General features: G+C 34.5%; 1 protein-coding gene across 2 annotated transcripts in view; it reads left to right on the top strand.

Annotated features, from left to right (window-relative positions):
* AGMO (alkylglycerol monooxygenase) overlaps window positions 1-18,949 on the top strand; it is a 331,856-nt gene that overhangs the window by 107,373 nt on the left and 205,534 nt on the right. For both annotated transcript variants that reach the window (XM_035020664.1, XM_035020665.1), the window contains exon 4: window positions 16,869-16,972. In XM_035020664.1, the coding sequence (XP_034876555.1) occupies window positions 16,869-16,972 (104 nt within the window). The remainder of the gene's footprint in view (window positions 1-16,868; window positions 16,973-18,949) is intronic.

Raw genomic sequence — 18,949 nt, 5'->3', positions numbered from 1 at the left:
TCTTTCTTTCTTTCTTTCTTTCTTTCTTTCTTTCTTTCTTTCTTTCTGTTTTGTTAAAATACATTTAAATAAATAAATACTTTTGGTGAAAATTTTAAGACAGAAGCACAGATACTGTGAGCAAAAAACAATATTTTCAGTAAATTTAATTAACTGAAATAGAAATTTAAAATGTTCAGTTGATACACTAGAGAATATGGGTTATATTTTACTAAAACTTCTGGAGGTTTTTTTTTTTTTAAGATTTTATTTACTTATTTGTCAAAGGGAGAGAGAGAGAGGGAGAGAACACAAGCAGAGGGAGGGGCAGGCAGAGGGAGAAGCAGGGTCTCCACTGAGGAGGGAGCCCAATGTGGGATTTGATCCCAGGACCCTGGGATCATGCCCTGAGTTGAAGGTAAACACTTAACCAACTGAGCCACCCAGACATCCCACTTCTGGAGGTTTTTAAAGAAAAATTAAGCTTCCTAATTATGTAAATTAAGTTGGAAAAAGAGTTGAGGAAAAATTCATTTAAGTGTCTGTGTCATAAAACTGTTGTAAAATATGAGAAAAGGGGCTTTTAAGATGTGATGCAGTGTTAAGGGGTCCTTTTTTATTCAAAACAAGTGATATTTGAATTCCACTTTTCCTTCCTTAAATGGAAAATTATTAAATTGCTTATAATTTTTAGACTTCACTTCGCGCATTAGAAATAGTTCCTAAAAATGCACATAAAATGAATTGTTAAATCAAATAGTACTTAATTTTTAAGTCAAATGCTATTTTAAACTGTCATTTTTCACTTTTTTAAAAAACCAATTAGTACTTTGTAAAAGTAAAAAATATATATCAAGGTCCATGATTTGAATTTGTTTTAAAGGAAGGCATACTATAACAATTATTTTGCATTGTTTATATATATATTTTAATAGAGAAAATTACTCTTTTAATATGCTAAACACCAGTCTTCTAGGAAATTATTATTTTAGCATTTAGGCAGAGCTTCAACCCTAGCCTTTTCTGAGGTTTTAACCTGACTAATCTGGCCCCAGCTATATTGTTCTTTCCCTGATCTCCATTACAAGCAGTGTTTACACAACTAATCTGGTGCTAGTGGTTTCCTATTTTCCATTTTTTTTTCATATAAATGTCTTCATCTTCTCTGTCTAAAGAACACACTTTTCAAAGCAGGCATTATGCATCACTCACCTGGACGTTCCATGTCATGCAGAGCTATGGCCATTTACCAATTTCAGACTTCAGGAAAGAGTATGGGCTCTGAGACCAGAAAGGTCTAGATTTAAATTCTGGCTCTCCCACTTTGTAGTTATGATCTGTAAAAGTTTTTCCTCAATTTCCTCTTCTTTAAGATAGAAGAAAATAAGAATTAACTCATTATTAAGATTAGCAAAGTTAATCTTAAAAACAAGCCTAGCCCTCTAAACATTTTTGTTCTTCAATGTATGTTCTTTTACTTCTCTTCCTAAGTACCTTCACCTCTCTTCATAACTGCTTGCAAGAATCTTTTTTTTTTCTTTTTTTCTTTACTTCCCCTGCCTTTTTCTTTTTTCTTCTCTTTTCTTTTCTTTTTTTTTCTTTTTCTTCCTTTTCCTTTCCTTTTCCTTTCCTTTCCGTTCCTTTCCTTTCCTTTCCTTTCCTTTCCTTTCCTTTCCTTTCCTTTCCCTTCCTTTCCTTTTCTTTTCTTTTCTTTTTCTTTTTCTTTTCTTTTCTTTTTTTCTTTTCTTTTCTTTCTTTTTTTCTTAATGGTTCCTTTTTGGTGTCCCTAATTCAAAAACAGCATACAAGACCTGGTAGAATTTTACTGACATTTGAAAAAGTCTTGGCAGTGACCTAGACAGAAACTAAAAAAAGAAAAACCAAAACACAACTTATACTTACTAGAGAAATCACTCATGGTTGTTAGGATAAATTTGAGATCTTATGCTTAATGGTTTTACTTGCAAAATATTGGATGTTTATTTCATTGAATAGTTCAAAGAATTAGGTCATTCGCTTAAAGAATGGATATAATAAGACCAAGGTGATAGGTCAAATCACCATGCAATAAGTTGGTTTCACTGGATTTGGTGGCTTTGACTGTATTTGTAACCTAAAGCAATCAAATGAGTAACTTCTTTATCTCAATCAGAATCCAACTCCATCTATAAAAAAGAAAAGCCCCCATTCTCTTCGCCTGATACTATGAATGTAGCCACATTTTTCTTCATGAAAAGCAATACCTTAAGTTGCTCATATTGATGGGAACATTGGGAACTCTAAATGACTTTGCCACAATCACACGGCTTCTGAATGTCTTGCTTCCACGATGTCACTTTTTTTTTCCCCACTAAGAATCTCAGTGTTTCTTTAACACCTGTTTTATGTCATCTTATATAAATTCCTTTCATTTTACTTACATTGCAAAGTGTTCCCTTCTATTGCTCTACTCTCCATAGGGGTGGAGGTATAGCTGGAACATGTTATATGTGGAAATGACTTCTAAAAAAGCACACTGATGTTATTATTAACACAATTGATCACTAAGTTCTTATGTCTGGAAAAAGAAGGTCAAGACATTGTTAAACAGATCCAGATTCTACCATGCTATCGTGAAGATGAAATTTTGGTGAAAAGTTTTATGGTAGAGGAAATTTTGGATCTCTTTCAGCATTGGTTAGATAAATAGCATTAGAACCTGTAGGCTAACTTATCCATTTATCCTCTTTAGTCCTACCATTTGGTGCCTCAGCTTCCAACCACTAAGTTTTGAGTATTGTGGGAAAGGTTTCATTGGCATCACTTATTGCCATTAAAGCACTTCCCTTCTGAATGTTGGCTGCCAAAGTATGTGGTATCCTGTGGAGCAAGAGGATGAGGACATAGATTGCAGTGAGGCTGAACAGTTTGCACTTCCTAGCAGTGACACCAGACATCAATCTTTCCTAAAGACAGACGAGAACACATGAATATAAGAACTCTTTAAAAAGAACAAGCGAGGCATTATCCAACCAAAAAAAAAAAAAAAAAATCCACCAAAGCATTTTCCCAGGAAGTTTCTCAAAGATGAAAATGCATTGAAATTACTTTACATTGTCATATTGGTTGTTTCAAGAAACAAATTAAAAGAAGTCTCTATAAGGTAGATATTTATGAGGTTGAAATTCTTGATCGTATAGTGTTTGAGAATCATTTAATTGCACTTCAAAGTGTGTGTTGCATGTTTTACATGTGCACATCAGCTGGCCTTACAAAAGAATACTAATATGGTCACAGTTAATCTGTTTCACATGGTCTGCAGCATCAAACGTGACATCATTATATGCAACACTAGGAGAATTTTTTTTTTTTTTGGTCATTTGACAAGGTTTTAGACAAGTTGATCACAGAAAAGACAGAATTACTAGGAGAAATGTGTTAAGATCATTGTTTTGACCTATACTAATTTGTTGTGTTATCCAATAGATTTGTGGCTGCTCAAATTCACACTGCACTGCAAAGCTCAGAGTTCAAGGCAAGTTACTGTGGACTCATAGGTGTCAGACTCTACTGAGAAATGACCAATATGAGCTGTAGACATAGATAATATTTTGCTTCATGTCATTTTACCTTTAACCAATTTAAGTCATCTTCATTGCATGCAGAGTAACTTTAAAAATACTAGTTTCTGATACTAATGGCATTATAAAATATTTCTAACAACTTGTATTTGAAATCATATTTAAATACAATGCTACTCCTAGAGAAGAGCATTTTTTTCCAATAAAAAATATGGTTCTTTGTATTTGACCAGTAAGATTAAGACCAGCTCACAGTACAACCACAAATATTTGGAATAACAGAAAAGAGGGAGAAAGGGGATGCAAGGAAGCTTTGACTGACTTCCTTTGGATTTTACTAACAAGTTGAGTAACACTACAAAAGAACCGCATGGATAGCCTTACGTGTTTTGGCCATTTTTTGGTTTTCTATTTGGGCAATTTAAAAATATTCAGGGAGTTTTGTGTAGCTATATTATTTTTTTGTTTTTGTTTTTATTGTTTGAGTCTTCTGAAAAGAAAATATGACAAAGTGATATATCACATTCTTATTCTCCCAGCCTCAAAAGTGTATCAAAAATATATATCTTCAAGTAGAGATTAATTCTGTGATGGGGTAAGTGCAATTATAAGCAAGTGGGGTAGCTCTAGTGGTGACATTCTGCAAATGGTTAAGAAGTTGGAAAATGGCAATACAGGTAGATGAACTCCAAGTTTGATATTCTAACTTCAGGACCAGAGAGGCAGCAGTACATCATATGATAATATTTAATATATTTTGAGGAACTAGAGGAGAATGTCCTTTAGTATGAAAGCTATCTTATTACTTTAGAATTTGACTATGTCAAATATAGTTTTTGTGTTTCTTCATGTGCTCTCCCCTATAATCTTTCTAAAAAGTCAGAAGTTTAAATAAAGAGTATCTTACACTTTATTACTGACCTTCACAAGTAATAATGTTCTTCTATATTAGCTTTGCCATTCAACATTTTTCTTCATATTTTCTTATATATATGAATGTTCCTATTAGTAATAAAACCAACTTGTAAGACTGCTTGCTACAGTGTATTAGAAGAAAATATCTCAAGCTTATGTGAAGTCATTTAAAAATTTTATTTATACAGAAATATTGGTTTTTGTCCTTATTATATGCTAAGCCCTGCATAACTATCTAAAGAGAGGTCAAAAGGATACAAAAAGGCACTGAGATCTGCTTCTGCTTTGAGGTCTTTCCAGGCTATTCTCTCTCCTTGCCAAGATGATGGTGATACCATTAAGAAGGAAAGGACAACAGGGGACAGAAAACAAGACAATGAAGTAGATTCGAAGCATAATATGTATGGAATTCCCCCCAAAGGAATTCAGACCCGGAAGTCAACAGAGACCTGTAGACTGAAGTATTTGGAAGCCATCAACTTTTGGATAAGTGGTTATTGAAATAATTTTAGGTAATAGCACACCATGAAAAACAGTGAGTGTGAAGAGCAAACAAAAATGAGTTAGTCCCTTTAAATGGGTGAGTAAAGAAGAAGAGGTCAGGGAAATGCACCTGGCCTGAAAAAAAGAAAAAGAGAACAGGAAACAAGGGGAAAGGAAAGCCAAAGGAAGAGGTTTTCAAGATAGATGCAGTGATCAAATGTTTCAGAAAGTTCAAATAGAATGACACCTAAAAGAAGTCTAGTTTTGACAAGCAAGAGGCCAATAAGGATTTTGGAGAGAATTAAGTGATATTAAGAATGAGCTTACGAACAAATGGGAGGTAAGGAAGTAAATAAACTGCTCTTTTAAGATGTTTGAGGTAAAAACAAATTAAAGAAATGGAAGGTCAAGGGATCATGTTTTACAAAGTGGAAAGTTTTGTTATGATTGAAATTAGGGAGAAGGAATCAGTGTAAAGGGAAAGGGAAATTTTAAAAAGTATTGATTTTACTAATGAAAATACACATATTTAGCAAATACAGTAGTGTGACTTGTCTAGTGATTATTCAAATGAGCCAATTTTTTATAAACATGGGTTTAATCAAAAAATATATTGGTGTCTACTATGCAAAGACACAATGAGGGGCTGCAGAAAATACAAAGATGAACAAATTAATCTCTCTCATTAAGAAGCCTATAAAATCAAAGAGGATGCAAAATAGTAGAGTATTTGTGATGTTAGAGGCCTAGGAATAATAAAGATTGTACAATAATTGTGGCCGGGAGGGCGAGAAAATGACATAGGCAGTGGTCCTTGAGAGACGAAGAATATTTTGACAGGTCCCGGAAAGATAGGGGACCCTGAAAGTGCTGAGGCTGTTCAAGCCCAGAGAATGGAGTGTACACAAGAAAAAGGGGGAGCTAAATATTTTTTCATGTAATAATCCTGTGTCACAAACTGTTACTCTTCTGATTTTACTTTAATCATTTCAAATATGTAAAAACCACTCTCAGTTTGTTGGCTGTACAAAGAAGGTTGTGGGCTGGATTTGGTCCATAAATTAATGCTGACCCTTACACAAGATTGTGAGTAATCTAAGGATAGCATATCTTATACACAGATGTCACACAGTGACTATTTCCTGATTGTACTGAGGCACTGAGGCCTCAGACTAGGAAAGCAGGCAGGGATTCTGAAAGAAAGGAAGCAGGTGACACAGTAGATTGACGGGAAGCCCAAAGTGGAATCTCATTGGTGATGGCAGGGAGGAAAAAGGAATGATCAAAGGTACAAAAGTCATATTACAAGTTCAGAAACAAGAATTACGGGCAGAAAACAATGAATTCAGTTAAGAAATAGCATTTGGGTTTGAAAGTCATGTAGCAAGGGGGTCATGATTGGGGAATCTAAGAGGTAGACTATGAGGTTACCCCATTAGAATAGTAGGGGATATGCTCCCACATAACCACTCCCATCATTCAATGCCCAAAGGTCTAACAATATTACATGAACCTCTTTCTCCAGTATCAGTGGGACAAGGTAGTCCTTGGCATCCTCCCTTTTAAATCAGACATACATTCAGATTTTAGGAGTACTTTGAAGGGGACAGAGGAAAGGGCAAAATAACTCATCAGAATAACAACATTTAGTTCCAAGATGTGTCAACAAGTGGTAATAAGAGAGTGAGGAACAGCAGTTCCAATATACAAAAGGAAATCTGTCAGGTATAGATTGTGTCCTCAAAAACCAGTGCCAGTGCTCATCTATATCAGAATGGCATCATTCACAAAGGATAAACTGACTTGTTCCAGTTGGGACATTCAGTTTGGATTCAATCTGTCACCTTCATTGGACACCATAGTATTTCCTGTATATCCAGTGGTACTGAAAATTTTCTAAAATAAAAACTGTACTCATTTGCTATGACACAGTAAAAATTAGTTTGAAAACATAAAGGTGAATAGTAAGACAAATAGAAACCTCTTATTATTGGTGAGGAGATACTGGTAGGTTTTTGTTGTTGAAAAGTAATTTACATTTACTCATGGGGTTTATCAGAGAGAGAATGAAAACAGATTGCAACCACATTCTAACTAGTGGTTTCATGCCATTTTTCCTGGTTTCCTGTCTTTTCCTGACAACCCCTGGTTGCTTTGCTTTCCTATTCACTTCCTTATGTTGCTCTCTTTTTAAACTTTGGAGGTCATTTGTTCTTAGATTCTGTGACTTGTAGAGACAAATTATATAAATAATTGTTCCAAACATAATACAGCCAAAGTTCATTGTGTCTCACCACAGGCAAGCATGCTGCACAGAAGTGTCACAGAGAGCTTGCCAATCCTAGCTAACTCTATTGACATAAATAGAGCTCTTCTCCCATGATTTCTGCCCCCTGATTGTGCTAGTTGGGGTATTATGAATGCCAAGTATGTGTCATTAAATACTCTGGAAAATTTCTTGCTTTTAATCTATGAAAGTGTGTGCCTTTCTTAGAATCTAAATAAATTTTAAGAATCTCATATTAAAGTCACTAACTTCACCAAAACCCAAGTCATGACATTAAAGTGACTGCTGACAACCAGGACCCTTGAGCATTAGAATTTGGTTTTATTCAATAGATAAGTAATTTTTCATGAGACATAAACATTGTCAAATTTGTAATTATTTTGAAATGTAATACTGTTAACTTTTATTTCAAAGGATTTTTACCTAATTCTGCCAACTTTTTCAGATAGGGATAGTTTCCTTATGGACATGGCTAATTTTCCACATAGGTTGGAAGGTACAGGAATCTCTCTTAACCAAAAATATCTCTTCATTGGCCTCTTACATTTCTGGAAATTTCAGTATGCATGCCACTTAAGGATATGTTAGTTCAATGATATGTTTTCTACTGAGTGAGGAAGAGCTCTTCCCATGCATCAGCAGTGATATAAATCAGGATTCTGTAACAGATTACTCAGTCCATGGCCTAGGGCCAGGGAAATATAAATTTGAACTGAAAGAAATCTAGGTGGTTACTTAGTCTTGACCAATATCTACACACAAACCGACAAGGAGTAGAGGAATATAAATGGAGATGATGCAGCTTAGAGAAAGAAAAGGGTACATTGAAATCAAACTGTTTTATTTATAGCATTACTTTCGGACAACCTTGCATATAACCTTGTAATAGAATGGACCGTCAAGTCATCAGAATGAAGTTAGGGATGACTCCTGGTGGCAGAGGAAAGAGAGGAAAAAGCCACACAATATGTTCTGGATTTCCTATAGCCATCTCTTCTAAGCAGTCATTTTGGAAGTTTAGCGATAATCAAATATATTATGTTGAGCTATGCTAGTTGGAGGTTGCATTTAGAAACATAGGTGCCAGTTTGCTCAGTATACTATGAAATGCTTTCCCTATAGAAGTGAGTCTGTAGGAAGAACTGAGTACTGGAGAACATAGCTTTGTAGTAAGGTCAATGGCATTGGTGATGACCACATCACATTCATTTGTATTGAGAGCAAAAGTTACTAGTGAGGGTGTAGTGGAGTTAGTTCACTGAGTTATAACAAATTCCAGTGACTTAATGCAATAAAGATTTGTTTCTCACACCCATCTTTGTTAAATATGGGTGAGTGGGGGCACCCTACTCCATGCCATCATTCAGACATCCAAGATCCTCCCATCTTTCCTTTGTCTTTGCATACAGAGCCCAGGGTACCAACATCCTCTACTGAATATTCTGTATATTGTTTGCAGTTGAAGGGGAACAGAGAGAGTGGAGGAGGCACAGCTGCTCTTTACCTCATCCCGAGGGGCAGTGGGGGTAGAAAATATAGTTTCTGCAACTAATAACAAAAATAATTAATTAATAAGAATAGCAATCATTACTTACCTTAGGCAAATTATTAGATCGCATTGTGTCTCCATTTCCTCATCTATAAAGTGGAAACCATACAATTACCTATCTATCTTCTAGTGTAGCTGTAACATATGAATTAGTATATGTAAAGTGTTTAAATTTTGCCTGGTACATGCTAAGCACTTTTATGTGCTTATAATCATTGCTGTTAATACTATTTGTATTTGTATTATAACTATTATCACTCAAGCTCATCTTCGAGTAAAAACAGGGAGGGACTTTTATGACAATTCTAACCATTGAGTCGAGTAGGCAATGATCAAAAGTTGAATTGCATGAGATACTGTGAAATCTCATTTCCTGGGGCATTTTGAGAATAGAAAATAAAAGAAGATAGGAAAGTGGTCAGTCACTCAAACAGAGGGAAGGTAATGTCTTCTTACATTCTACAAAAGCCCTGTATAATCTTTAAAAAGGTTTTGTAAAACTTCAACTATAAAGTGATGCAGAACATGTGCAATTTACACAGAATTATATCTATTTTAAGGTGTGTAAGACTTTCCTGGACCAGTCAATCCTTTCTATATCTTTTTTAAAAATTTCTATTTGGTTTCAGGTTCTTTGAAATATTTTTTTTTCTATTTTGTGCTTTTATCTAGTAGAATACCTAAACAAATATTTGTACGTAGTAGAGATTTAATAGATTAGTGCTAAATAAGTATTTTTAAAAATCTACAATTAAAATGTAATCTTATTAAATTTAATCTTAATTCTTAGACTTTCCCAAAAGGATTTAAAAGAATACAACTGACACAAATGTGGACGTATCAAAATTCTAAAATTTTAAAATTACATTTGTTATTTGTAAAATATGCAAGTGAATGTGGTAGGTGGTGGTAACATACTTATCAATATGATTTTAAATAATTTTACCATTTTGTTCAAATAACTCAATAATAAGCATTACATTATATTTTGCTTATGCATTGTATAGAAACAAGTTTGGATTGGAAAAATAATGTAAATTCTTATGGATTTTTTTTTTTTTTTACTTCATACTGAAAAGCTGTATCTGCTTCTTTTTTGCTTGGTTTAAATTTTAAAAGAATATAAACATGTAAATGGAGAACTCTCATTCTAGAACTCTACATGATAGAATTTAAAAGCTTCCATTTGAATATACATTTTTTAAGAAGTATTAACGTTTCAATTCCTAGAAAGATTCAAGTGACTATTTAGTGTTTGTGAGAGTTTTAGTGCCATCATGTTACCTTCTCTAAAGAAATTATTTAATATCTAAATGTTGCCAAACATTCAGATAAGAAGAGAAAAATTTGGTCGTTCTACATATGAACAGTTTCTGTGATGCTGAACATCTAGATATATGCAAAACATGTTAAACAAAAATGTGGAGGTCCAGCCAACTTGTCACTTTTATTCTCATTGATTTGACATTTTTGGATATACTTAATAATTTGTGTTTTGGTACTAAGTGGGCAAAGGACAGATTAAAATAAAATGCTACAAAGAATATCAGTCTCATTGAATGAATTGGTATTTTCATCAATTTTATCATCACAATTTCATTTGCTGCTATAGGAAGAGGGTGAAGTTGTGTTCATAAAATTGATGATGTTGGTAATTAATTCAGTGAGTGGAGACTAGGAAAGTAACTGAGGGCATGTTCATTGTTATTCACTAGCTATTATATTTTCATTAGACTTTAGTTTAATAGCTTGAGTCTGCTTCTAACTTTCTATTTTCTTAGCTCAATAAATTTCTTGAAATCATTTATCAATCATGTTTATTTATTGGGAAGAGATCAAACTTTTAAAGGATTCACTTATGTCTCGTATATTCAAATTCAAGGTGGGGCGCCTGGGTGGCTCAGTCGTTAAGCGTCTGCCTTCGGCTCAGGTCATGATCCCAGGGTCCTGGGATCAAGCCCCCGCATCGGGCTCCCTGCTCCGCGGGAAGCCTGCTTCTCCCTTTCCCGCTCCCCCTGCTTGTGTTCCCTCTCGCTGTGTCTCTCTCTGTCAAACAAATAAATAAAATCTTTAAAAAAAAAAAAAATTCAAGGTGACAATTGTTTTCATTTTAAAAATGGAAAAGGTCAGTGTTTTATAGTGTTAGATTTCTTGTTAAAGGGGATAGGCTATTGTTCCTATCCAACATCATCTTTTAAGAGTGCATTTTGAACTCCTGAGTGTCCTTTACTTATTGGAAATTATCATCTGAGGCCCAGAAAATACTTGGACCCAGTTACTACCATTTCTGAAGGAGAAAAAAAAAAAAAAAATCCAAGATGGGTGTGAATATATTAAGTAAATCATTGCTGAAAGGAGGGGGGGATCCTTTCTCTTCTTTAATGAAACAATTGTTCCCTTCAACCTTCCTATTTCATTTTTATTATTTATAAAATCAAAAATTTAAACTAAGCAATTCCACAAGACTGTTTGCAGTTCTCACGTTCCACAATCAACACAATATGCTAAATGTTGCATAAAGTGTTACTATCACCCCTTTATTGGTGCCAAGCATCACTAACATTTTACAAAATGCTGGTTACATTTCTGCCTTCATAACTTGAGGGCTTTCCAAATTATAAGTGAAGACAACATCATCACCCCCCAAGGATGCCCCAAGACTTTCTGGCCTGTCCACTAATGAAGATTAAATAGCTATCCTCTACCTGTGAAAATTTCTAATAGATCTATGCTTATGTCTCAGATTAACCTACAGGGTTATTGTCTGCATCCATAGGTGACAAGACACTTATTTAGACAAGAGACTTATTTAGATACATTTTAAATGTATAACACACATAGACTCCATTAGCTTCTAGACACAAATTTCTCATCATGCTGAAAATTTTCTCCAAAGTAACCTCTGTTCTTTGTTATATATGCTAAAAATGTCTTTTATAAAACTCTCAAGTATTTATATTGAGTTTCATCAAAATTAAAACTTTTGTTCTTCATAAGATACTGTTAAAAAATGAAGTCAAGCCATAACGTAAGAGAAAATGTGTGCAAATCACATAGCTAATAAAGGACTTGTATGAAGAATATATGAGATTTCCGAAAGCTCAATAATAAGAAAACAACTCAACTAAAATATGGGCACAATTTTGAATAGAGAGTTCAAAGATGATATACAGATGGCAACAGATGGCAAATAATCACATGGAAGGATAACCATAGTCTTTAACCATATGTCAATGAAAATTAAAACTTCAATGTGATATAATTACATAGCTATTAGAATGCTATGAAATAAATGAATTAAAAATAAAACTAATAATGCCAAGTGTTGCCAGAGATATGGAGCAGATGTAACTCTCATACACTCCTGGTGGTAGTACAAACAGGCACAGCCACTTTGGAAAATGGTTGGATAGTTTCTTTACAAGGTAAATGTAAATATGCTATACAGCTCAGTAATCTCACTCCTAGGTATTTGCCCAAGTGAAATGAAACTTATGATAAGAGAAAAACTGTATGAGAATATTTATAGGTTCTTTATTGGTAATTTCCCTGAACTGGAAGCAACTAAACTGTTCTTCAATTACTGAATGAATAAAAACAAAACAAAAAGTGTGATGTGACCATTAAAATGGAATACTACTCAGCAAGAAAAAGGAATAAACTACTGATAAATACAGCAAAATGGAGAAATCTATAATGCATTATGCTAAGTGAAAGAAACCAGACTCAAAAGGCTAAATACTATGTAATTCATTTATATGACATTCTCAAAAGGGCAAAACTATTGGAAAGAATTCAAATCAGTGGATGTAAGAGACTGGGAGAATGAGGCCAAGGGGGATTGACTACTGTATTACCTACTTCTTTCTGACACATTGGTGGCTTATCTCACAGTCTCTGTGGGTCTGGAATCTGGGCACAGCTTAATTGAGTGTTCCTGGCTCAAGATCTTTTAAGAGGTTGTAGTTAAGCAGTTAAGTTGCCTACTCATTGCAGTGTTATATGAAGGATCAGCTGGAGGTAGATCTGCTTCCAAATTCACTTACATGGTTATTGGCAGGATTCAGTTCCTTGTGGAGTTTGAGCTGAGGTGCTTAGTTCCTCACTGGTTAGCTTGAGGCCTCTCCTAATTCCTTGACATATATGCTTTTCCAAAAGGCAGTTCACAACATGGTGGCTGACTTTCCTCAGACAGAGCATTTGAGAGTATGAGAGAGAGCACCCAAGACATAAGCCTCTGTCTTTTTATAACCTAATGTCAGAAGTGATATCCCATTACCTTGCCCAAAATTATGTTCATTAGAAGGGAATTATTAAATCCAGCCCCAAATCAAGGGGAGGGATTATATAAGAGATGAACATCCTACAAGGGCACGGAATCATTGGGGGCCGTCTTAGAAACTACTTCCATAGGCAATCCTCTGGATCCCAGTGATTCATTTTTCTCCTACTTCAAAATACCCTCACCTCTCCCAAGATCCCAAGGGTTTCATCCCATTACATTATCAGTTCAAAGTCCAGAATCTCATCATCTGATCAGGGAGCCATGTTAGAGTCTACTTGCCCTGACCACAAAGTGCAATGAGGAATTTTGGGGGTTGGTCAAAAATTTCCTGTACCTTGATTGTGATTACACAGCTGTATTTGTTTGGCAAAAACTCATATTACCAAGTACAAAAAAGGGATGGATTTCACTGTATGTAAGTCATACTTTAATTTAAAAAAATAGAAGAAGTTAACAAACTTAAAAATATAACATACGCACAAACACACATATTACATTAAATTTTGGCCAAATTGAATGATTGGTCAATGTATTAGTAAAATATATTTATACAAATCTTTATTTTAACACTGGAAAACAGCATAAATGTTTCTAATTATATCATTGAAAAACCATAATAACATACCATATGCTTATATAATCCGTAATTCTCTTGTAGGAAAATAAAATTGTTACAGACTACAACTTATAATTACATTAGTTCTTTGATAGAAAGACGTTTATTCTTAAAAAGCCATTTTTTCCTCTTTAATATTTGTTTTTATTCCTTAGAACAGATAATTAAATTCAAATATTAGGGGAAATGAACGTATTTATAAATGCACTATTAATTTTTCATTTTGTTTACAAAAGAACTATTGAAACAATTTTCTATAAAATGCAGTTGTATAACCACTTTGAGAATGATTTACTTCAAGTAAGGTGCATAAACTGTGGGAAAAAAATCTTATATTTTTTCTTGTTTTTCCTTGTTCTGAAAAGTGACAGAGGTAAGGCAGTAGGATCCAGTTACTGTACCCTGTTTATACAGCTGTACTTCATTGAACGAAGGCTTGTGTTACACACAGTTTGTGATAGGAAGTAAATGCTTTTAAAACAACTAAAGAGATAGGTCTTTAACCTCCACCTTTGTGGATTCTTTGTTCCACCATTTAGCTTCTGTGGAAGTTATAGGAAGTAATTTAAATATATGTTATTACTCTCTAATTGGACCTCATCTGATTAGCTCATCCCCTTCTGAACTCATAGATACATTATGATGAGTTTTTAAAGCAAATCCTGAAAAGTCCAACAAAATGGACAATGATTTTTTTTTGTAATAAAGTTTATAAGTAATAGGTTCTGAAATGTTTAATAATGGGTATGTTTTAAAGAGAAAATGGTGTTTGGATTATTTCAGGGTCTCACTCTGTAAGGAGTTTTAAAAGACTTAGGAGATTCACCAAGTTTATTACCTCTTAATAAACTTTGACACAATAGTGCCACAGGATTCTTGGTTTATCTCTTATTTGTAGCTGTATAAACTAGCCAATCAACCAGAGATTAAGGTTCTAGGTTATTTCAAGGATTATACCTGGGAAGTTAGAGGTCATTATGGTCAAGTAGTTTCCATTTGTATAAGAGCAGTTTCCTTAATTGCTTGGGTAAAAATATAGGGTCATTATAAGGAATGATTAAAATGTCAACCAGTTAGGATCTCAGTTACATATAAACTTATGGCTTATGAAAATACTTGCCACCCCTTGAAAATATATAACTTTAATAATAATGACTTCTGATGGGGCCCTCTATTCATAATTCTGTTCATAATCTTTCCATTTTCACATAAGTCCTTCTTACATCTGAGCTATCATTTATTTATTTATTTTTTAAAGATTTATTTATTCATTTGAGAGAGCGAGAATGAGAGAGAGTACATGAGAGGGGGGAGGGTCAGAGGGAGAAGCAGGCTCCCCGCTGAGCAGGGAGCCCGATGTGGGACTCGATCCAGGGACTCCAGGATCATGACCCGAGCCGAAGGCAGTTGCTCAACCAACTGAGTCACCCAGGCGCCCTGAGCTATCATTTATTTACCAAAATTCTTTTGCATATTTTGTTTGGTAACTCTCTATATAGATTGTCCAGAGAGTTTTTCATTTCCTAAATGAATGGCAGAGAAGGCACCCAGATTGGTGGGGGAAGGAGTTTATTTATTTATTTTTATATCTATATACATTTATATATTTATATCTCCATAATTTTCATAAAATCCTCTAACAAATTTTATTCTGCCAAGTGCTAGGTATTTTAACTACTAGTATATGGCAACTGTGAAGACCAGTAACCAGGCACCTGTGTAGCTCAGTTTGTTAAGTGCCTGACTACTGATTTCGGTTCAGGTCATGATCTCAGGGTCATTAGATCAAGCCCCAAGTTAGGCTCCATGCTGGATGTGGAGCATACTTAAGAGTCTTTCTCTCCCTTTCCCTCTGTCCTTCCCCCTCCCCCAACTCATGTGCACCTGTATCCACACTCTCTCTTAAAAAAAAAGAAGAAGAACCCATCCAGTATTTCCACTCTTAGGGTCACTGTTCAGGCCACATGCATGCAAGACTAAAAGATTTGATTTCTAATCTGTACTGCCAGGGATACAGAGATCATACCACACAGTTAATTCTGTCTCCTATATCTGTAGCAAAGAACGTAATTATAGTTAGTGTAGCTAAGAACGTACTTTCTTTTAACTGAATAGACTACAGTGTGGTTTCTGTAATTCTGATAAGAAAAAAATATTCACAGAATGAAAAATGTGGGTTTGTTCTATCTACTTAGGAGGTCATTATAGTGGCATATTGTAGAAAAAACAAACAACTATCCCTTTGGGATGTAAATGAATTGCAAGGCAGTATGTGGGCAATCTGCATAATACTTGATGAAAATAAACAACTTACATTTCCTTTTTTTATTGTAAGGATGAACAGCAATTATGTGGGAGAATTTTAGAAATGGTAGTGTTTGCGTAAGGTACAGGAAGAGCTGTATGTATTAGCTAATATATTTCTGTAAATAAAAATGAAATGTTGGGGCACCTGGGTGGCTCAGCCGTTAAGTATTTGCCTTTGGCTCAGGTAATGATCCTGGGGTCCTGGGATAGAGCCCTGCATCGGGCTCCCTGCGTGGCAGGAAGCCTGCTTCTCCCTCTCCCACTCCCCCTGCTTGTGTTCCTGCTCTTGCTGTCTCTCTCTGTCAAATAAATAAATAAAATCTAAAAAATGAAATGTTAAGTCTTAGAACCAAATATTATTCTGCTTTGCCTTTTATTCCAATAGACAGATTTTGAGACTTCTTAAAAAGCCATCAGGAAGGAATTTTATGTAATATTTCATTCCAGAATTTATGTACCAATTTCTCCCATCACATTATTCTTCTTTAATTATAAATATATTATCACATACTGAAAAATCATCACTATCCATTGACTGTATTGTTACAACACTGACAGTAAGCTTTTATGATTTGTCATATTATAATAATACATTAGCAAGTATAAATTTTGGAAGTCATTTTAGCTTGCTGGAGGCATTTAATTATATCATATACACTATACATACTTATTTGCTATGTTTCAGTTTTCTTATTTGTTTGTAATTTATACTCTTGCTGTTTCCAAAAGTCATTTAGCAGCTTATTTTAATTATAATTATATTGGCTAGGTTTTTCAGAGATGCTCCAGATTTTTTTCCTCACTTAACAAGAGCAGCATACATAAGTGAAAATGGAAGTTGCTTTGTTCTTATTCTCACGGCTCATTTCAAATTATGTGTTTTGCAGAGGTTAATATCATGTGGGCTGGACACCAAACCCACCACAGTTCTGAAGACTATAACTTATCCACAGCACTGAGACAATCTGTTTTCCAAATATATACTTCCTGGGTAAGTTGTATAAAATTGGATAAATGTGATAATATAATACATTTTTAAAAGTCTCAATTGTTTCTATTTCCTCTAAGTAAACTAAAGAAAGTGTTTTAGTAAAACACTTTAGTTTTTAGTTTTCTCCTTCTATAAGGCAAGACACGTAAGAAGCAAGTGATGTTTTGTAATGGTAGACTTTTATTTGATAAAACAAAGCAAAGCAAAACAACAAAAAACAACTTCACCTTGAGGTATAAAGCAAGGTGAGAGATGATTGGGTGTCTATTTTTTTTATTTACTATAACTAATGAAAGTGATATATAGACAATGTATCTCAGTTCAAATATATGCAAACAAAGATTTCATTTGAAACTTTTAAAAGCAGTTTTTAAAAATTCGATTCCCATTTCTGCATGCCCAAGTGAAATCTACTTAAATTCTTTGCTTTTCATTTACATATTAGAGCAGTTAATATGATGCTCAATAAAAATTTTGGCTCTAAAATATTTTTACCCTAGGATATGAGCAGACTAATGAAAACCAGAAATAGTCTGTAGTTTGAAGTTTCTTCTGATTCACTGGGCAAACCTGACCCACTTGGTAATAGCCCTCATTTGTGCTTGTCACTCTTTAGATCTCCATAGCTATCCAAACTACTGCTGCAAAGAGGCATATTGAGCTAGAAGGTCAGCATTATCGGGGCATCTGGCTGGCTCAGTCCATAGAGCATCTGACTCTTGATTTTGGGATCATGGGTTCGAGCACTCATTGGGTGTAGAGATTACTTTAAAAGAAAAAGAAAGAGTTATCGATGTGTAAGTGCTATTAACTATAAATTACAATGATCTAACTTTTGTATGGTCCTTTATAGTTTACAAGGGACTTTTAGATATCATTTATTGAATACTTTGTGTGCCAGACAATCTTCTAAGATCTATTTATGCATTAACTTATTTGATCTTCATGGCAACTTTAAGACACAGGTACTATTATCATTCTTATTTTAAAATGATGGAACTGAGTTTATAGTTCAGTCACAGAACTAGTAAAGGGAGGAGTTGAACTTGAAATCATTCAACCTGGCTGCAAGGTCCTGGATCTTACCCTTCACACTATATACTCTTGTATTTGTCTCTACATTGTTATTCACTTACATTACTCTGTTAGATCAAGTGTTACTATTTTCAGGGGACTGAAAATCAGTGAGGTTAATTACACAGCTAGAAAGTGACAAAACCCCATATTTGAAACCAGGTGCCTCATAACCTATAAAAATGCATATACTGGCAGGTGTTGTAACCCAAAACAGCAGCATAGGCAAAACAAATCTATAAGCCAGTGATGGTACAAATACATTTGCTGAAAGAGATATAAAAAGAAATCCACCCCACCACCCCCCATACTACACCCCCGTGTTACAGCTTGTGTTAATTTCCTAGGGCTGCCATGACAAAGTATCACAAACTGGGTAGCTTAGAACAACAGAATAGTGTTGTCTTACAGTTCTGGAGGCCAGAAGTCTGAAATGAAGGTGTCATCAGGGCCATGGTCCCCCCTGAAGACTCTAGGGAAGGAACTGTTCTAGTCCTGTCTCTAAAATTTTTAGTTTCTGATAGTTCCTTGGCTTTTAGGAGCATAATGCTGGTCTTCACATGGTGATCTCCCGTGTCTATGTCCAAATTTCTTTTTTTTTATATATAAGTCATTTTGGATTAAGCCCACCCTACTCCATTATGAGCACATCTTAACTAATTACATCTATAAGGACTCTATTTCCAAATAAGGTCACATTCTGCGGTATTAGGGGACAGGATGTCAACACATGAATTTTGGGGGGACACAATTCAATCCATAACATGCTCTAAGAAACATAGGTGGAAACAAAAGAATTTCTATTATATTATATATATTCCATCTTCTTATAGCTTGTCCTGGAACTCTGGATGATTCAATGTGAAGAAAATGCTATCTCTCTCACAGTTGCCTACTTCAAGA

This window comes from Mirounga leonina, unplaced genomic scaffold, assembly GCF_011800145.1.
Source record: "Mirounga leonina isolate KUSES-001 unplaced genomic scaffold, KU_Mleo_1.0 Mir_174, whole genome shotgun sequence".
Classification (NCBI taxonomy): Eukaryota; Metazoa; Chordata; class Mammalia; order Carnivora; family Phocidae; genus Mirounga; species Mirounga leonina.
This window is presented reverse-complemented; position numbering and strand designations above follow the sequence as displayed.